Source organism: Herpailurus yagouaroundi, unplaced genomic scaffold (genome assembly GCF_014898765.1).
Source record: "Herpailurus yagouaroundi ecotype Mexico unplaced genomic scaffold, PumYag 215, whole genome shotgun sequence".
NCBI lineage: Eukaryota > Metazoa > Chordata > Mammalia > Carnivora > Felidae > Herpailurus > Herpailurus yagouaroundi.
The window spans coordinates 10336582-10350026 of record NW_024412446.1 but is presented as its reverse complement, the minus strand read 5'-3'; the positions used below and the strand labels follow the sequence as shown (position 1 = coordinate 10350026).

At 50.8% G+C, this 13445-nt stretch overlaps 1 protein-coding gene across 1 annotated transcript in view; it reads left to right on the top strand.

The window, feature by feature from the left end:
* Positions 1-10049: 10049 nt before the first annotated feature.
* Positions 10050-13445, top strand: part of MNT (MAX network transcriptional repressor) — a 16715-nt gene continuing 13319 nt past the window's right edge. The window contains exon 1 of the mRNA XM_040455528.1: positions 10050-10571. Within this exon, the coding sequence (XP_040311462.1) occupies positions 10499-10571 (73 nt within the window). The 5' untranslated portion in view covers positions 10050-10498. The remainder of the gene's footprint in view (positions 10572-13445) is intronic.

Sequence of the window (13445 nt, the reverse complement as noted above, 5' to 3'; positions counted from 1 at the left end):
GAAGCTGAGGTAAGATGGAGTAGACCAGAATCTGCAGTTGGGCTTGGCGGAATTGGCTTGTATATGATGTTCCCAGGAGGTCAAAGGATCTATAAATCCCAGAGGCTTCTCCAGCCTCCCTAGGGGAATGAAAAGCAGAAAAGAGACTTTGCACTCATCAGACCTGGGTTTATGTTCCAGTTCCACTAGAGGGGTAAATCTGTTTCACTAAGCCTTGGCGTCCTCACACAAATGATGAAGGATTCTTGCTTCACAACAGCAGCCGTTAGGTGAAAGTATGAAAGTGAGAGCGGTACTAAGACACCCGGAGGAGTGCATGAGCATAGTGGGCTTCTCAACTTGCTCTTCTATTTGTATTCTTTGAGTTGTCCATTTCTGGTCAGAAAATCTACCAGTAGACTCCCGTCAAAGCTCCAAGACCTCAAGTATATAACTGCAGGTGTAGAGTTCCACTTGACCAAAAACAAAGCCCATGCTTCCATGTACCGGAGTGACAAACAGGGAACCAGATTGATTGGCCATCTTCTGACATAAATTGTCTCCTTAAATAACCCAGCACAGTGGTGTGTGTCCCTCTGTTGATAGCTTAAAGAAACGGAAGCTCAGAGAGCTTAAGTGACTTGCCCTAAGGTCATTCACAGAGCTAAGTCACTGAGATATGGGGGTTGAACTCAGGCGCAGAGATCTGAGACTAGGTTCTTGTACCAGATCTGAAGATTCGTAACAAATGCTACACTTAATATGGAAATGGACTTTTGGGCTCATTTGACCTGCCTCTAGGGAAGAGAGAAAAAGCCTCTCTCACCGAGCTTCACAGTTGAAGGTAACATTATTCTCCAGCCTATGATCAATGAGTAAGATTTGATAAATGAAATTGCTTATAATTAGTTCTTAATTTATGCTACCAAATCTTCATAGAATTTTGTATTTGGCAGGAGTGCAGATAATTAAGTAGGGAAACCACATAATAAAATGTCTAGTACAAGCACATGTTGGATCAGAATCAATGTAAAATAACTGATAATTAGGTAATGACTCTTTGACAATACATAATTGTATAATAATGGAAGAAGGGTTTTATAGTTTAATAGGCAGCTCCAAATATTTCACTCACAGAATTGATGTGCTTTTTGATCTTACTGGAGAAGGTAGCAGTCGTCAGAAAAACGGCAAGTCCTCTTCCCCAGGTAGGGTGAATGAACTCGTGTAAATCGGGAGGAAAGAAAAGGCTGCCTGCCATCTGGTGGACCCATTCAGGGAGTGTGGCCCAAGAGTCTAGAAACTAGAGCCAGGAAATTCCCAGCTAGGGGACTTGGCTGGCTTTAGCAGCCAATCAGCCCCCAGGGAAATGACAGCTTGTGCTACTGCTGTCCAAAAAGAGAAGACTATGCAGAGAGCACTGTGGGGCCAGGCCCTTCCTGGGAGAGTGGATGAGGTATGGGCCTGCCCCTGTAGATTTTGCGAGTCAAGAGATTTGATGTCTCTTGCTGGGAAAGGGGGGTCCCAGTCTGCTCTGGCAAAGGATCCTTCATTCAGCTATGTTTGTCCCAGGATTTCTGCCTTCAGGGTCAAGTGTGGGGCTTTATGAACCAGACTCTAGCCTGTATTTCTCTGAACTCTAGGTGAGCACCAATAGGACTTTATTCATTCACAAAGGGAATCATGTTTTCTCATCCTCTACGGCAAGGGCCAGGCAAGATGGAATAGCTCATGTTCTGACTAAAAGGGAGTAGCTTTTATTCGATCCCTGTTGGTTGTTGCCATGCAAAAATGGTGTTTGTTGGATGTTCTGAATTTTTGCAGGAAGCCAGAAATCCAGATTTGTGAGAAGTTTACTTGGTTGTAAATCCTGACAGTTAATTCAGTATTCTATCAAAACCTGGTAGACCGTCAGTTCGTGACCTCTTCCACCACCAGGGGGTGGAACTGTTTACATATTTACTGCCTCCACTTCCCTAAGTCTCATTTACCTCAGCTCCTCAAGTCAGCTTCCTGCCTGCCCCCCCCTTTTTTAGAGTGTTTCTCATCTCTTAAGAGAGAATCCCGAAGATTCTGTCCAAGTTCCTCGTTTGCTCTTTGCTCCTAGCACTTCAGGCTGGCCGCATCCACTCCCATGACTTCAACTGCTGCTCACCTATAGATTCATCATTCCTGAGTCTAGACCTTTCTTGAACTTTCAACACCCACATACCTAACCACCTGTTGGACATCTCCCCCAGGACCATGGTAGTGTCAAACTCAATCTATACCTGGTTCTCTCCTATCTTCTTGGTCACAGTCCATCCAGCTGTCCAGATGAGACATTTCTGTTCCTCTCTCTCCTTTGCCACCAGAGACTAAAATCTTTCATCTTTACAAATACCTCCCCAATCAGCCCACCCTCTCCATCCTGAGTGCCACCACCTTAGTGCTCTTCCTCATCTCTCACCTGGATTGGAAGGGTCGCCTGAACCATTTCTGCGGAACTTGCGAGCTGAGCAGCAGAAAGAGATTTAGATAGGTTTGGTGGTGAGGAGGGAGATGAAGAAACCCACTTTGGGGGGTGAAACAGGAGCGCTTTCAGAAGAAGGACCAGGATGGAAAGTAGATCCGTAGGAACAGGTCACAGTTGAGATCAAGAGAGAGGAGTCCTTTCCTGAGAAAGCACAGGAGAACTTTTTTCCCCTTTAACAATTTCATAATAATTACAAAAGTAATGCATTTTCACTATAAGAATTTAGAAAATAATAAAACTTTATACTTCCACTACTCAAATGGAGTTATTTTACATGTCGTTATCTTAGTATTTTTATATGCATATATATATTTTTAATAACAAATGTGGGATCATGTTGTATATGACTGTTTTATACTTTTCATGTAGCAATATATTGTGATAACCTTCTGATTATAAAACTAGTGTCTGTCGGAAGACTTCTAAAAAGTTAAAATAACCAGATAGCACACTGTCCAGAGACAACCACTCATATTTTGGGTTTATTAACAGCGTGTTTTCTTTACATGTCATCTTGAGAGTGTTCCTTCACTAAACCAGTTGTTCCTTGCTGGAAATTTTCTATTTTTCACTATTGTAAATAATGCTTTCATGGACATGTTTGTATAAAAATCCTCATGTGTCGCCTGGCTGGCTCGGTCAGTAGAGCATGCCACTCTTAATCTTGAGGGTCGTGAGTTCAGGCCCACATTAGGTATAGAATTTAGTTAAAAAAATCTGATGTGTTTTCTTACTGCTTTAGGATAAACTTCTGTAAGAATTACTGAAGCAGGAGTGCCCGGGTAGCTCACTCGGTTGAGCATCTGACTTGATTTCGGCTCAGGTCATGATCTCACGGTTTGTGGGTTCGAGGGCTGCATCGGGCTCTGCGCTGACAGCACAGAACCTGCTTAGGATTCTGTCTCCCTCTGTCTCTGCACCTCCACTGCTCACACTCTGTCTCAAAATAAGTAAACATTAAAATTACTGAAGGCAGAGGATATGACCTTTTTAAAGGCTCTTTGTGTATATTGCCAATTTGGTCACTAACAAGATTGTGCTAGTTTACATTTCCATACATGCCAGTTTTAACCACTCCTTTGATAGCTCTACAGGGCTGATTTTTTTTTTTTTAATCCTTTATTGGGGTACCTGGCTGGCTGGTAGAGTGTATAGCTTTTGATCTCGGGGTTGTAGGTTTGAGCCCCACGTTGGGTATAGAGATTACTTAAAATCTTTAAAAAAAAATCCTTTATCAATTGATAGACAAAAATATTTTCATTGTTTTAATTTTGTAGTATTAGCGAGACCAGACATTTTCGTATACGTATACATATTTCTGTTATATATTTATCTCCTATATTTTATAAAATTTAAATTATGTTCTGTGTTCATTTTTCCATAACAAGTGTTATTTTTGTTACTGAACTGCAAGGACACATTTGCCAATATTTACCTCCATTTTGTCCTATACCTTTTTATTTGTGGTGATTTTGTTTCGGTGTTACAGTTAGTGGCTTGTAGAGGGTTTATGTAATCAAATCTGTCATTCTCTGCCTTTATATTTTCTTTGTTTCCTTTAAGGGTAGAAATCTCTTTCACCACCTGTGGAGCAGAAAAAATGTTTGCCTGTATTTTATTATGGCTCTTTTTGGCATTATTTTTTACATGTAACACTTGAATTTGTATTGGTGTATGATATGCAGTTTAAGAACCTGTGTTAAACGAATGGTTCCAAGCTATCACAGAGTAACTGTTCAGAGAGATGACTGGTAAGCTCCAGCACTGCCAACTGAGGTGATGGGAAAGGTACTCAAGCCCGCTGGGGGTTGAGGATGGGCTCATGTACTGGTATCATCAGTCCCCAGCCTAGAAGTGGGAAGAGAGGCACAGGCTAGTATGTGGCTCCTAGAGTGTCCCCACCACTGGCCAGTACACACTCTCCCAGTGAGCCCTGGGGCTTTAGAAAGAAGTCCAGTTGTGAGAGTGGACGGAGCCCTGGATCTAGGCACTCCAGCCAGTGACAGGCCACTACTCCACGCCTTACGTACTATTCTGAGAAGGCATCGGTTCAGGGCACAGGTAGCTGGTCTCTCTTGGGTTTTACAGTCTTGATTCTGCAGCCTGCGTCTTAGGTGTGAGCCTGGTTTGCTGGGACAGTAGACCTCTGTCTTTTCTGTGGGGCATCACAGCCCAGCCCCTCTGCCCTGGGGGGCCTCCCCTGTCATGGACACCCCCTGCCTCCACTTGGCCCAGCTGGCTCTTGACTCACATTACAAGACTACCCCTCGTTCTGTTCACAGCCTTGCCCAGTCTCACTCCCATTGACCTGAATTCATTTTCTCTCATAAAGACACTTTTTTTTCTTTAGAGGAATAGCTGAAGTTCTCATCCTTTCCCTCATGCCTTTCCAGTTTGATCAGCTTCCTCCTCCAAGTCCTCTATAGCCCCCATCTCTAGCTGTAGCCTTTAGCTAGCTTGGTTTCTCAGAAAAGCTCAAAGTGCGTGGCTCCTCCCTTTTTGCTTCCGAGCTGCATTTCTTTCCTTATTACTCAGTGTCCACACCCAGGGCGGTTGCCTGGATAAAAATCTGCCCCCTTTCCCCCAGTCACCTTTTCAGCCTGGACACAAACACCAGTGAGGAATGGCTATCTACCTAGGGCCAGTTAGAAGCTCTTAATTCCTCAGTGGCCTGACGCAGTTCAGTATCCTCAGGCCATCTGAGCCTCTGGATCCTCAGTCTGATTCTCTTTCCTTGCCTTCTCACTCACCTGCTAAGCTTGTTTATTGGGCACCACTAAGCAAAGTTAATGATTATCCCTGTCTGTAGCCAAAAGGGGTGAAGTTATCTATCATCACCCATTTCTGTGAGGTTTTCAAGGACTCTGGACGCACTTCCCCAGGCTTGCCTGTCCCATGGAGTCAAGGGAGAACCAGGCCACTTACTCATGCCAGCTGACACTAAGCAGCTTTGTGACCTTGGATAAGACACCTTCTCTTGGGAGGTTTGGCTAGATAATCTCAACTCTTCCAGCTGTGAGGTCATGTGAGGCAAGGAAGAGGGGGAAGTACATGACTTGGTTTTACCTGTTCTGTAGGTTCAGGAGGAGTCCTTTACTCAGTGGGAGTGGAGGAAGGTAGGTGAGGACTTCGGTGGAAACTTACAGCTCCGAGGAGCCTGCTTCATTGATGACTGAATGAGTACCACATTGGATACATCTCTATCCGAGCAATTCAGAATCCTGCTCATCAGTCAGACTGGGCTCATCAGTCAGTCAGGAATCAGGTTCAGTCCACTTAAGTGGACCAAATTAAAGTCCATTTAATTGCTTCTTACACCTTCTTAGAAAAGTGTGATTATCTGGGAACCTAGCCTAAAAGAGCACATCAGCATTCTTAGGAGTCTTTGGTCATATGATCTCTTGAGCTATGTCCAGCATGGTGGTAGAGGGCAAAGCTAACCTTTTCCAGGTATTACTGTGGAGTTGAGTTCTGCTCTGACCTTTTACCCCACCCTGGCTTTCCAAATGTCAGCTGGCCTTGGCTACAAGGATACCTAGCCCCGTGCCTGGCACATGTCAGGCATGCAATAAATATTTGTTAAACGAATGTTGTCTGCTGTGTCCCTGAGTGTCTTACTCTTCATCCTGACTTTCTCCCTTTGGTCTTGTTTTAATTGTGATATGTGAAAAACTTCCTAAAACCACTTGCAAAATTTGAGAAGTTGGGCCTGAACAATTAGGACATCTTCCGGGATCTAATGTAAATACCTGTACTTTGGCTTTGTTTTTGCCGTTATTATGTATGCATCGTAGGGGTCAGGAAACTGATTTTCATAGCTCTTAGGGTTGCATATGTAGGTAATGCTTTGTTGGGGTGGGGGCGGGGTGGGTGGAAGATAGCCTCATCAAAGGAATGTCTCTATCTCAGCATATTAAAAAATGGAGGGATTTAAATTGGGCATCAGGATGCACAAGATTTGAGGAGGAAGGCTGAAAACAGAAGTCCTTTAAAGGTACACAATGATTGGGGTACCTGGGTGGTTCAGTTGGTTAGGCGTCCAACTCTTGATTTTGGCTCAGGTCATGATCTCACGGTTCGTGAGTTCAAGCCCTGCATCGGGCTCTGTGCTGGCAGCACGGAGCCTGCTTGGGATTCTCTCTCTTCCTTTCTCTCTGCCCCTCCCCACCTTGCTCTCCCTCCCTCTGTCCCTCTCTCAAAATAAATGAATGAACTTAAAAAAAAAAAAAAAAAAAGCTAAAAGTACACAATGATGGGTGGCCCGGCCCGAGTGTCCTGCTCCAAAGGTACTAAGCACCTAGAAGCCATTAAAAAAAACTTGAGCAACTTTTTGGAAATGGCTGGGCTTTGGATCATTGCCACAGAGTGCTCACCTTTCTGGTGAAACATCAGAAAACTTTTCTCTTTCCTTTGAATGAATACAGTTGCCAGCTTTTACCCCAGTTCCATCCCTTTGGAGCAGGAAGCTGGGGCTAAAATGTTAAATGGCTTTTCTATCCATTCCCCTCTTCTTTTATACCCTGCTTGTAGGTTATCTCCCCCAACTGTCCATTCCCCAACTGGGGAAACCCTGGCTGATGAGAAATTCTGTTTAGCCATTTTCAGGCTCCTGTAGGCAACAGCAGGCTCAGAAAAAGCCTCCTTTCTAAACCCTTGCTTTTGCCTAACATCCCCTGGCTGCTGTCCCCACATGACCCAAATAAACAGATGATCATGTGAAGCCAGTAAGGCTGTTTGTTTTAAATAGCAAGCATCTCCACTAAGCTCTGGAGCAGATGGGATATTGGGGGCAAGGGAGAGGCCGGCATTTGACTCTGTTCACCCCACTTCTCTCTCTCCCACCCCTGAAGGAAAAGGCGTCTTCAGTATGTTCCTTTTCAAAAGGGTGCTGCTTTCATGGGATAGAGCTCGTTCCTGACAAGAAAAGTCAAAAGTTGGACTTCAGCCTCTACAAGAGACTTCACGGCTACATGAGTGCTATGAGCACCTGAGAAAGGCGGAAGGTACAGCTGGATGGAGCTCTCTGAGCATCTTGGGCCACTGGACAGAATGGTAGTGCTGACCCCAAGCAAAACAAGAAGTTGGTCAACATTATTTTAGGTCACTATTATGTGTATTATATATATTGTTTAGCACCCCACCCCATCACACACAGCTATGTATTGTCTTTTTTTTTTTTTTAATGTCTTATTTATTTGAGAGACAGAGTGCAAGCATGGTGGGGGCGGGGGCAGGCAGAGAGACAGACACAGAATCTGAAGCAGGCTCCAGGTTGTAAGCTGTCAACACAGAGCCCAATGCTGGGCTCTAACTCATGATCATGACCTGAGCCTTTGGACATTTAACTGACTGAGCCACCCAGGTGCCCCTATGTATTGCCTTTAAACTTACCATTTTCTTTGGTTGTACAAGTGAGCCGGGCCCAACCACACTAGTAGCAGGTGGCAGACACCTGAAAGGAAGCAATGTCAGGACCCACACAGATCTCACCCTCCCAAGAAAAGGGCATTCAAGCATTCACCTCCGGGCGGAGGGACAACTGGGCTCAGTTGTCCCCACCCCTTCCCCACTACCTTCCTTTCCAGCTCCATCATAAGCAAAGCTAGTGACACCTGAAGTGTGTGATGGCCTCTATGCTCAGCTACAGACACTGCGTAAAGATCAGAGCCCTTATGTAGACTGCTGTTGGCAAACACCCCCCCCTTCCTTCTGTTGGTTCTTGATTTCCAGGATCTGTGCAGATTTTCTTGGTATGCATTATGCCCCTGCCGGCTTTCTGTACAAATTTGGGGCCTTTTTTAGACCTCAAAATAGGAACATAACCCTGTAAGGGCACAGTGGGGATGGGATGGGATGGGACGAGATGAATTGGCAGGGTGGTCTGCCACTCAGCCGTCCTCATTAAGGTTTGCTTTGTGGTTCTGTATAATGGCGAAGCCCAGGCTGCAGGATCCTGAACCCAACTGACATTGCCCCCCTCTGTTCGAACCGGTAGCAAAGAAAGGAATCTGAGACTAGGACCTGGGGGCCGTAGGACTGCTGGCTTTGAGGCATTGGAGCAGCAGAGCTGTACATGGTCCAGGGTGCTGCAAAAGTGCCTTCAGCCGGGCTTTGTATTGCTACCAACTGTACCATTGGGGTTTGTGTGGCCCGAACCAAATAAGCAGAACAGCAGGGTTTCAGGTGAAGATTTTGGAGGCCCCGATTACCATATATTAAGTGGGCAGACCACTTCCCATGCGGGCAGTTTGATATTCCTCCATGATTTTTTTCGAATTCGGTACCCTGCCCCAGAACTGCCTTCACAAAAGAGTCGTCCACGGGGTCAGGGATAAATGCTCCTCCCTATGGGGGGTGAATAGTGAGTGACTTTCGACAAGTCCTTTCTCATCTCTGGGCCTCAGTTTCCTTATCTGCAAAATGAGAGGTCTGGGGTAAATTGACAAAGTCTAACTTTCTGTTTGTACCCGGAGGCTCCTCCAAACCGGAGCGTTAGAAGAGGCGGCAGCAAGCGCCAGCCGGGGGTCCCGCCCTCTGGGTGAGCTCGGTCGAGGCCGGGCGTTGCGTCCGGACCCCGAGCCCCGCCAGCGGTCTCACTAGCCCAGCGGCTGGCAGGGCCAGGCTTCCGCCCTCCACGTTGTTGTTCCCGATTTGAGCCACGCCCCCTTAGTCTGGGCTGTGGACGCCTTGCCTTAACTGCCCCCGCCCCGGCCCCAGTTCAAAGGGTGGCCTGTGGGTGGCACAGTTCGACACGCGTGGACAAAGACAAGAATTTAGGGGAAGAAAAGAGAGAGACTTGGTTTTAAAGGGAAGGTGGTGAAAAGTAAAGGGTCGGCCAGGGCACAACTGCGGAATTTCCCTCTCGGCGTCCCACCTTCCGTTCTTACAGTGGACCCATCCGCACCCACGAATGTGACCGTGTTAGACACTGGCCCTTTAAACGGAAGGCTGGCGGCGCGGGGTGTCCATGTGGAGCTGCTCCATGCCGTGTTGTCCTGCCCGCCCATTGGCCCGCGGCCCGGTGACGTCGCCTAATAGGATGCGAACGCACTGCGGGGGGAGGAACGGAGACAAAACGCGGAACCGGATCGCCACTCCGCTCCCTCCGGCTGTTCTCTGGCAGAGTCCTGCCGTCAGCTCCGCCCACGGGCGGATCCCGGGGGAATTGCGACAGCCGGATGGTTGCAGGAATTAGGTCACGTGTGGGTAGGGAGCGGAGACCCTGGGGTCAGGCCAGTCTGTACCATCCTAAGGTTTCCCTGACCTGGAATATCCTTATTTGAGCTAACTTAAGTCTTAAATTCTCCACCCTTCCTTTCCTCCAGCAGGACAAATTTCGTTGTGAAAGACCGCAACACGCAGCCCTTGCTCAACTTGTGGCTTGCCATCGGGGCGGGGCGAGGCGAGAAAGCGGAAATGCAGGGCGCGAACGAGGCTGGAGATTCTCCCACCCCCACCCCGGCCACGTGTGCGCGCGCCGTCTGTAGTGGGCGGGGCCAGCTCGCTCGGGACCCCGCCCCTCCCTTCCTGAGACGCCGCGGCCCTGCGGGCGGGGGCTCCGGTCCGGGCTTTGGCTGCGGCCCCGGTGTAGTAGCGGGGGCGGCGGCCGGGGGCAGCGCGGCTCCTTCCCTTGTTGTGTGTGTCGGTGCCTCCTCGCCATCTTGTTGCAAAGCCTTTTCTTGTCGGCGGGACTCCCGGGGGCCGCGGGGCGGGAGGCATCTGAAGGGAAGAAGAGAGGGAGGGGAAGGAGGGAGGCAGTGCTGCCTTTTGTTTTTTTGCATCAAAATTTTTAAAATTTGCAAATTATATTTTGCAAATATTTTGGGAAACATTAATTTTTGTCTCCGTGCTCTCCCGTTCTTCCCTGCGGAGTGCGCTGCGCCGCCCAGCCCTGTCGCCCCCCCGGAGGTGATCCCTCCCTCCTGCCTGCCCGCCAGCCTGACCTGTGCCCGGCTCGCGGGCCGCAGTCTCGGCCCCGGCGCGCCCCCGGCAGCTCTCGGCGCGATGAGCATAGAGACGCTACTGGAGGCGGCCCGCTTCCTGGAATGGCAAGCGCAGCAACAACAGAGAGCACGTGGTGAGCGGCCGGGTTGGGCCCCTGGGGCACCGGGGAAGGGGAGACGAGCGACCCTGGTCTCCGAGCCCACGCGAAACCGCGGACACGACCCCCTCCCGAGCGGCCCGCGAAGCCGGGCAGCGCAAGGTTCGCACAAGAGCCGCCGCCTGGAGAGGAGTGTTGGGGGCAGTAAAATTAATTAATGAATACATTAACATTCAGTGAGGGACCCGGCTCCTGTGGGCGCCACCTCAGCTGCCTGCCACCCGGTGTGCACCTTTCGTGGGGGCTTCTTTCGCGTGGGCTAGGGGCGCCCTCGGTAGAGCTGAGGATGTGTGAGCCGGTGGGGGGTGGGGTGCGGAATGGTGTTGCGTGGGGGTGGCAGACCCGCGTGTGCGTGCGTGTGTGCAGAGGGGATTGTGATGTGAGCCTCGAGGAGAGCGGATGAACGGACGTGTACACGGGCGAGTGTATAGTGCACACGAGTGGGCGTGTGTGTAACGGAGTGGGGGGTGGGAATTACTCTACGCCGAGCGGCTCCCCGGCTTCCCTGGCCCTGTGGGAAGGGTGCGGGGGGCGCTCCTGGACGATCTACGCGCCGCTTGGGGCGGAGGCGGCCTTTGCAGAATGAAATGACATCGCGTGTCTTATGATCCTGGCCAGCCCCGCCTGACCCCGCCTCCCAGAGCTGGGCTGGGTCGCGCTTCAGGGATTTGGGTGAGAGCCGGGCTGATTGGGTGTCTGCGAAAAGGCCTGCAGGTCGCTGGGGGCAGTCCCCGGGCCCCCCTTGCTGCGCCCCACTTTAGCCGGTGTGGAATGTGGCGTGTCTGCGCGTTCCAAACCCGCTCTCGGCTGGAATGTTGCGTGTGCCTGCGTTCCAAGCCCGTTGGTTACACCGGGTGGTGACGTGGACAGGCCCCGCCTCCGACCACGTGCACGGGGGACACTCCCGCTGGGGACGGAGCGGCCCGGCCCCTCCCGGCTGCCTTGCGCTGGGCCGGGGGCGGGGCCTGGGCGGGGCTGGCGAGTGGCCTTGCGCCGGGTTGGGCCCTGGCTCCGGCCGCCGGGCACCTCCCCGGGAGAGCCTGTGCGCTGGAAGGAGGAGCCACCGAGCTCACCTGTCCATTCTCGCCCTAACCTCCTGTTTTTGATCCTGGGGCAAGGGAAACCCTCAGACTTGCAAGGCGACAGGACATTTAGAGCTCACATATTCCCACTGACGTTTGGGGGAACGTTCTCACCAGGACCTCCTGACAATACCCCTGGCCACATTGTGGAGTGAACCAGGCTTGAGAAGGGGCAAACTTTGACGTTCCCTCGACAGGAAAGGAAGATTTCAGATGCTTTCCGTCCCACCCGCCCTGTCGGTGGTCCCAGGCTTCAGGGTCAGGAATAGGGGTTGGAGGTAAACACCTCCGTTTTCCGGACCATTGCGAGGGCCTCGGACCCGGATCGGTGTGTGTGCAGTATCCGGGGACTCCTGTCCCCTCCACCTCCCCTCCCCAACCCTTCTGCCGAGTTGGTTGTGGTAGAGAGAGTGCTTCGCCCTCCTTTCCTTTCTCTCTGCCTATTGTTGCTTCAATGATGAGTCATGCAGGAGGTAGTAGTGTGTGTTGTGTGCGCGCGCGCCCTGCAGCTAGCTTGTGCCGCGGCAGCGGCGGAGGGGGTGGGGTGGGGGGAGCAGCAGCGGGCCAGGGGGGGGGGAGCAGCGGGTCCGCCCGGCCAACCCGGCCGACAGGCCTCTCAAGGTCAGGAGCCACTCGAGATATGTGAGACTGACATGGTTGGATTTTGCGGAATTGATGGGCCAGGACATCAGCCCACGTGCCCCTCCCCCTTGTTTTCGGGGTCCTGAGCAGGGCCAGGCCCTGACAGTACTGGTGGTAGCCGAGAATGTCCTGCTTTCAAGCCCAGCGACGGGGCGTGGAGGGGAGGGCAGCGTGCACAAGAATTGGAGAGACTTGAGTCACCTGCTGCCACCATCAACACAGTGCAATTCAGGAGTACCTATTGTGTCCTTGCCGCGCATCAGTCACTGTGCTAGAGGTGAACAGGGTTGACCCTGCTGTTGCCCCAAGGGAACACTCACATCACCTTCGTTTTACCTTCAGGCTGATTGGCCTTCTGGGGAAGGGGAGAAGACCCTGTGCCCTCTTCTCTTCCACCCTTTCCCAAATAATAAGGCCAGAGCTGGCTGTAAGAAGGACAGTGATGAGAGAGAGAGAGAGAGAGAGAGAGAGAGAGAGAGAGACAGAGAGAGACAGAGAGAGAGAGAGACAGAGACAGCGCGGGCGCGCGCGCGCGAGAGCGCCCCTCCCCCACGTGGTGAGAACTGAGGGCAGGGAGCTGAGTAGAGGCCTAGTTTAACTGACCAGTCACAGGTCCTTCTTCGCGTGGCAGGAGGTCTTAGGGGATGGATGGTGCAAAGCCACATCTACTCCAAAAGCTCACATACACATGGCTAGACCTGGCCACAGTGGTTAATCTCAAATTCATATTTTTTTTCTCCTCCTTGAGGTTCTGTCCTCTGACTTGGGGTGGGAAAAATGGGAGAAAAGGGGTGGTGTGTGGACCTGCTGACCAGAACTGCTTTCCTGGGTATGTACCTGATGAGCAGCTCTGAACAGGGATCCTGTTGTCCATGCCCTGGTTCAATCTCAAGGGTGGATTTCCTGACCTAGACCAGCCAGATTGCTCACGTGATGAACCTGAGGATGTGTGTGCACATGTGTGTGTGAGAGGAAAGAGAGGCCATCCTGGTGGTCAGGTGGGGGGGGGGGGGGGGGCCTGGTCATTTCCAGCATTCATGGAGGTAGCTCAAATGGGAGCCTCTTCTACCTGACCTACTTACACCCTGGTGGGGGGGGGGGGGGCTGCCTTATGTATTTAGCTCCC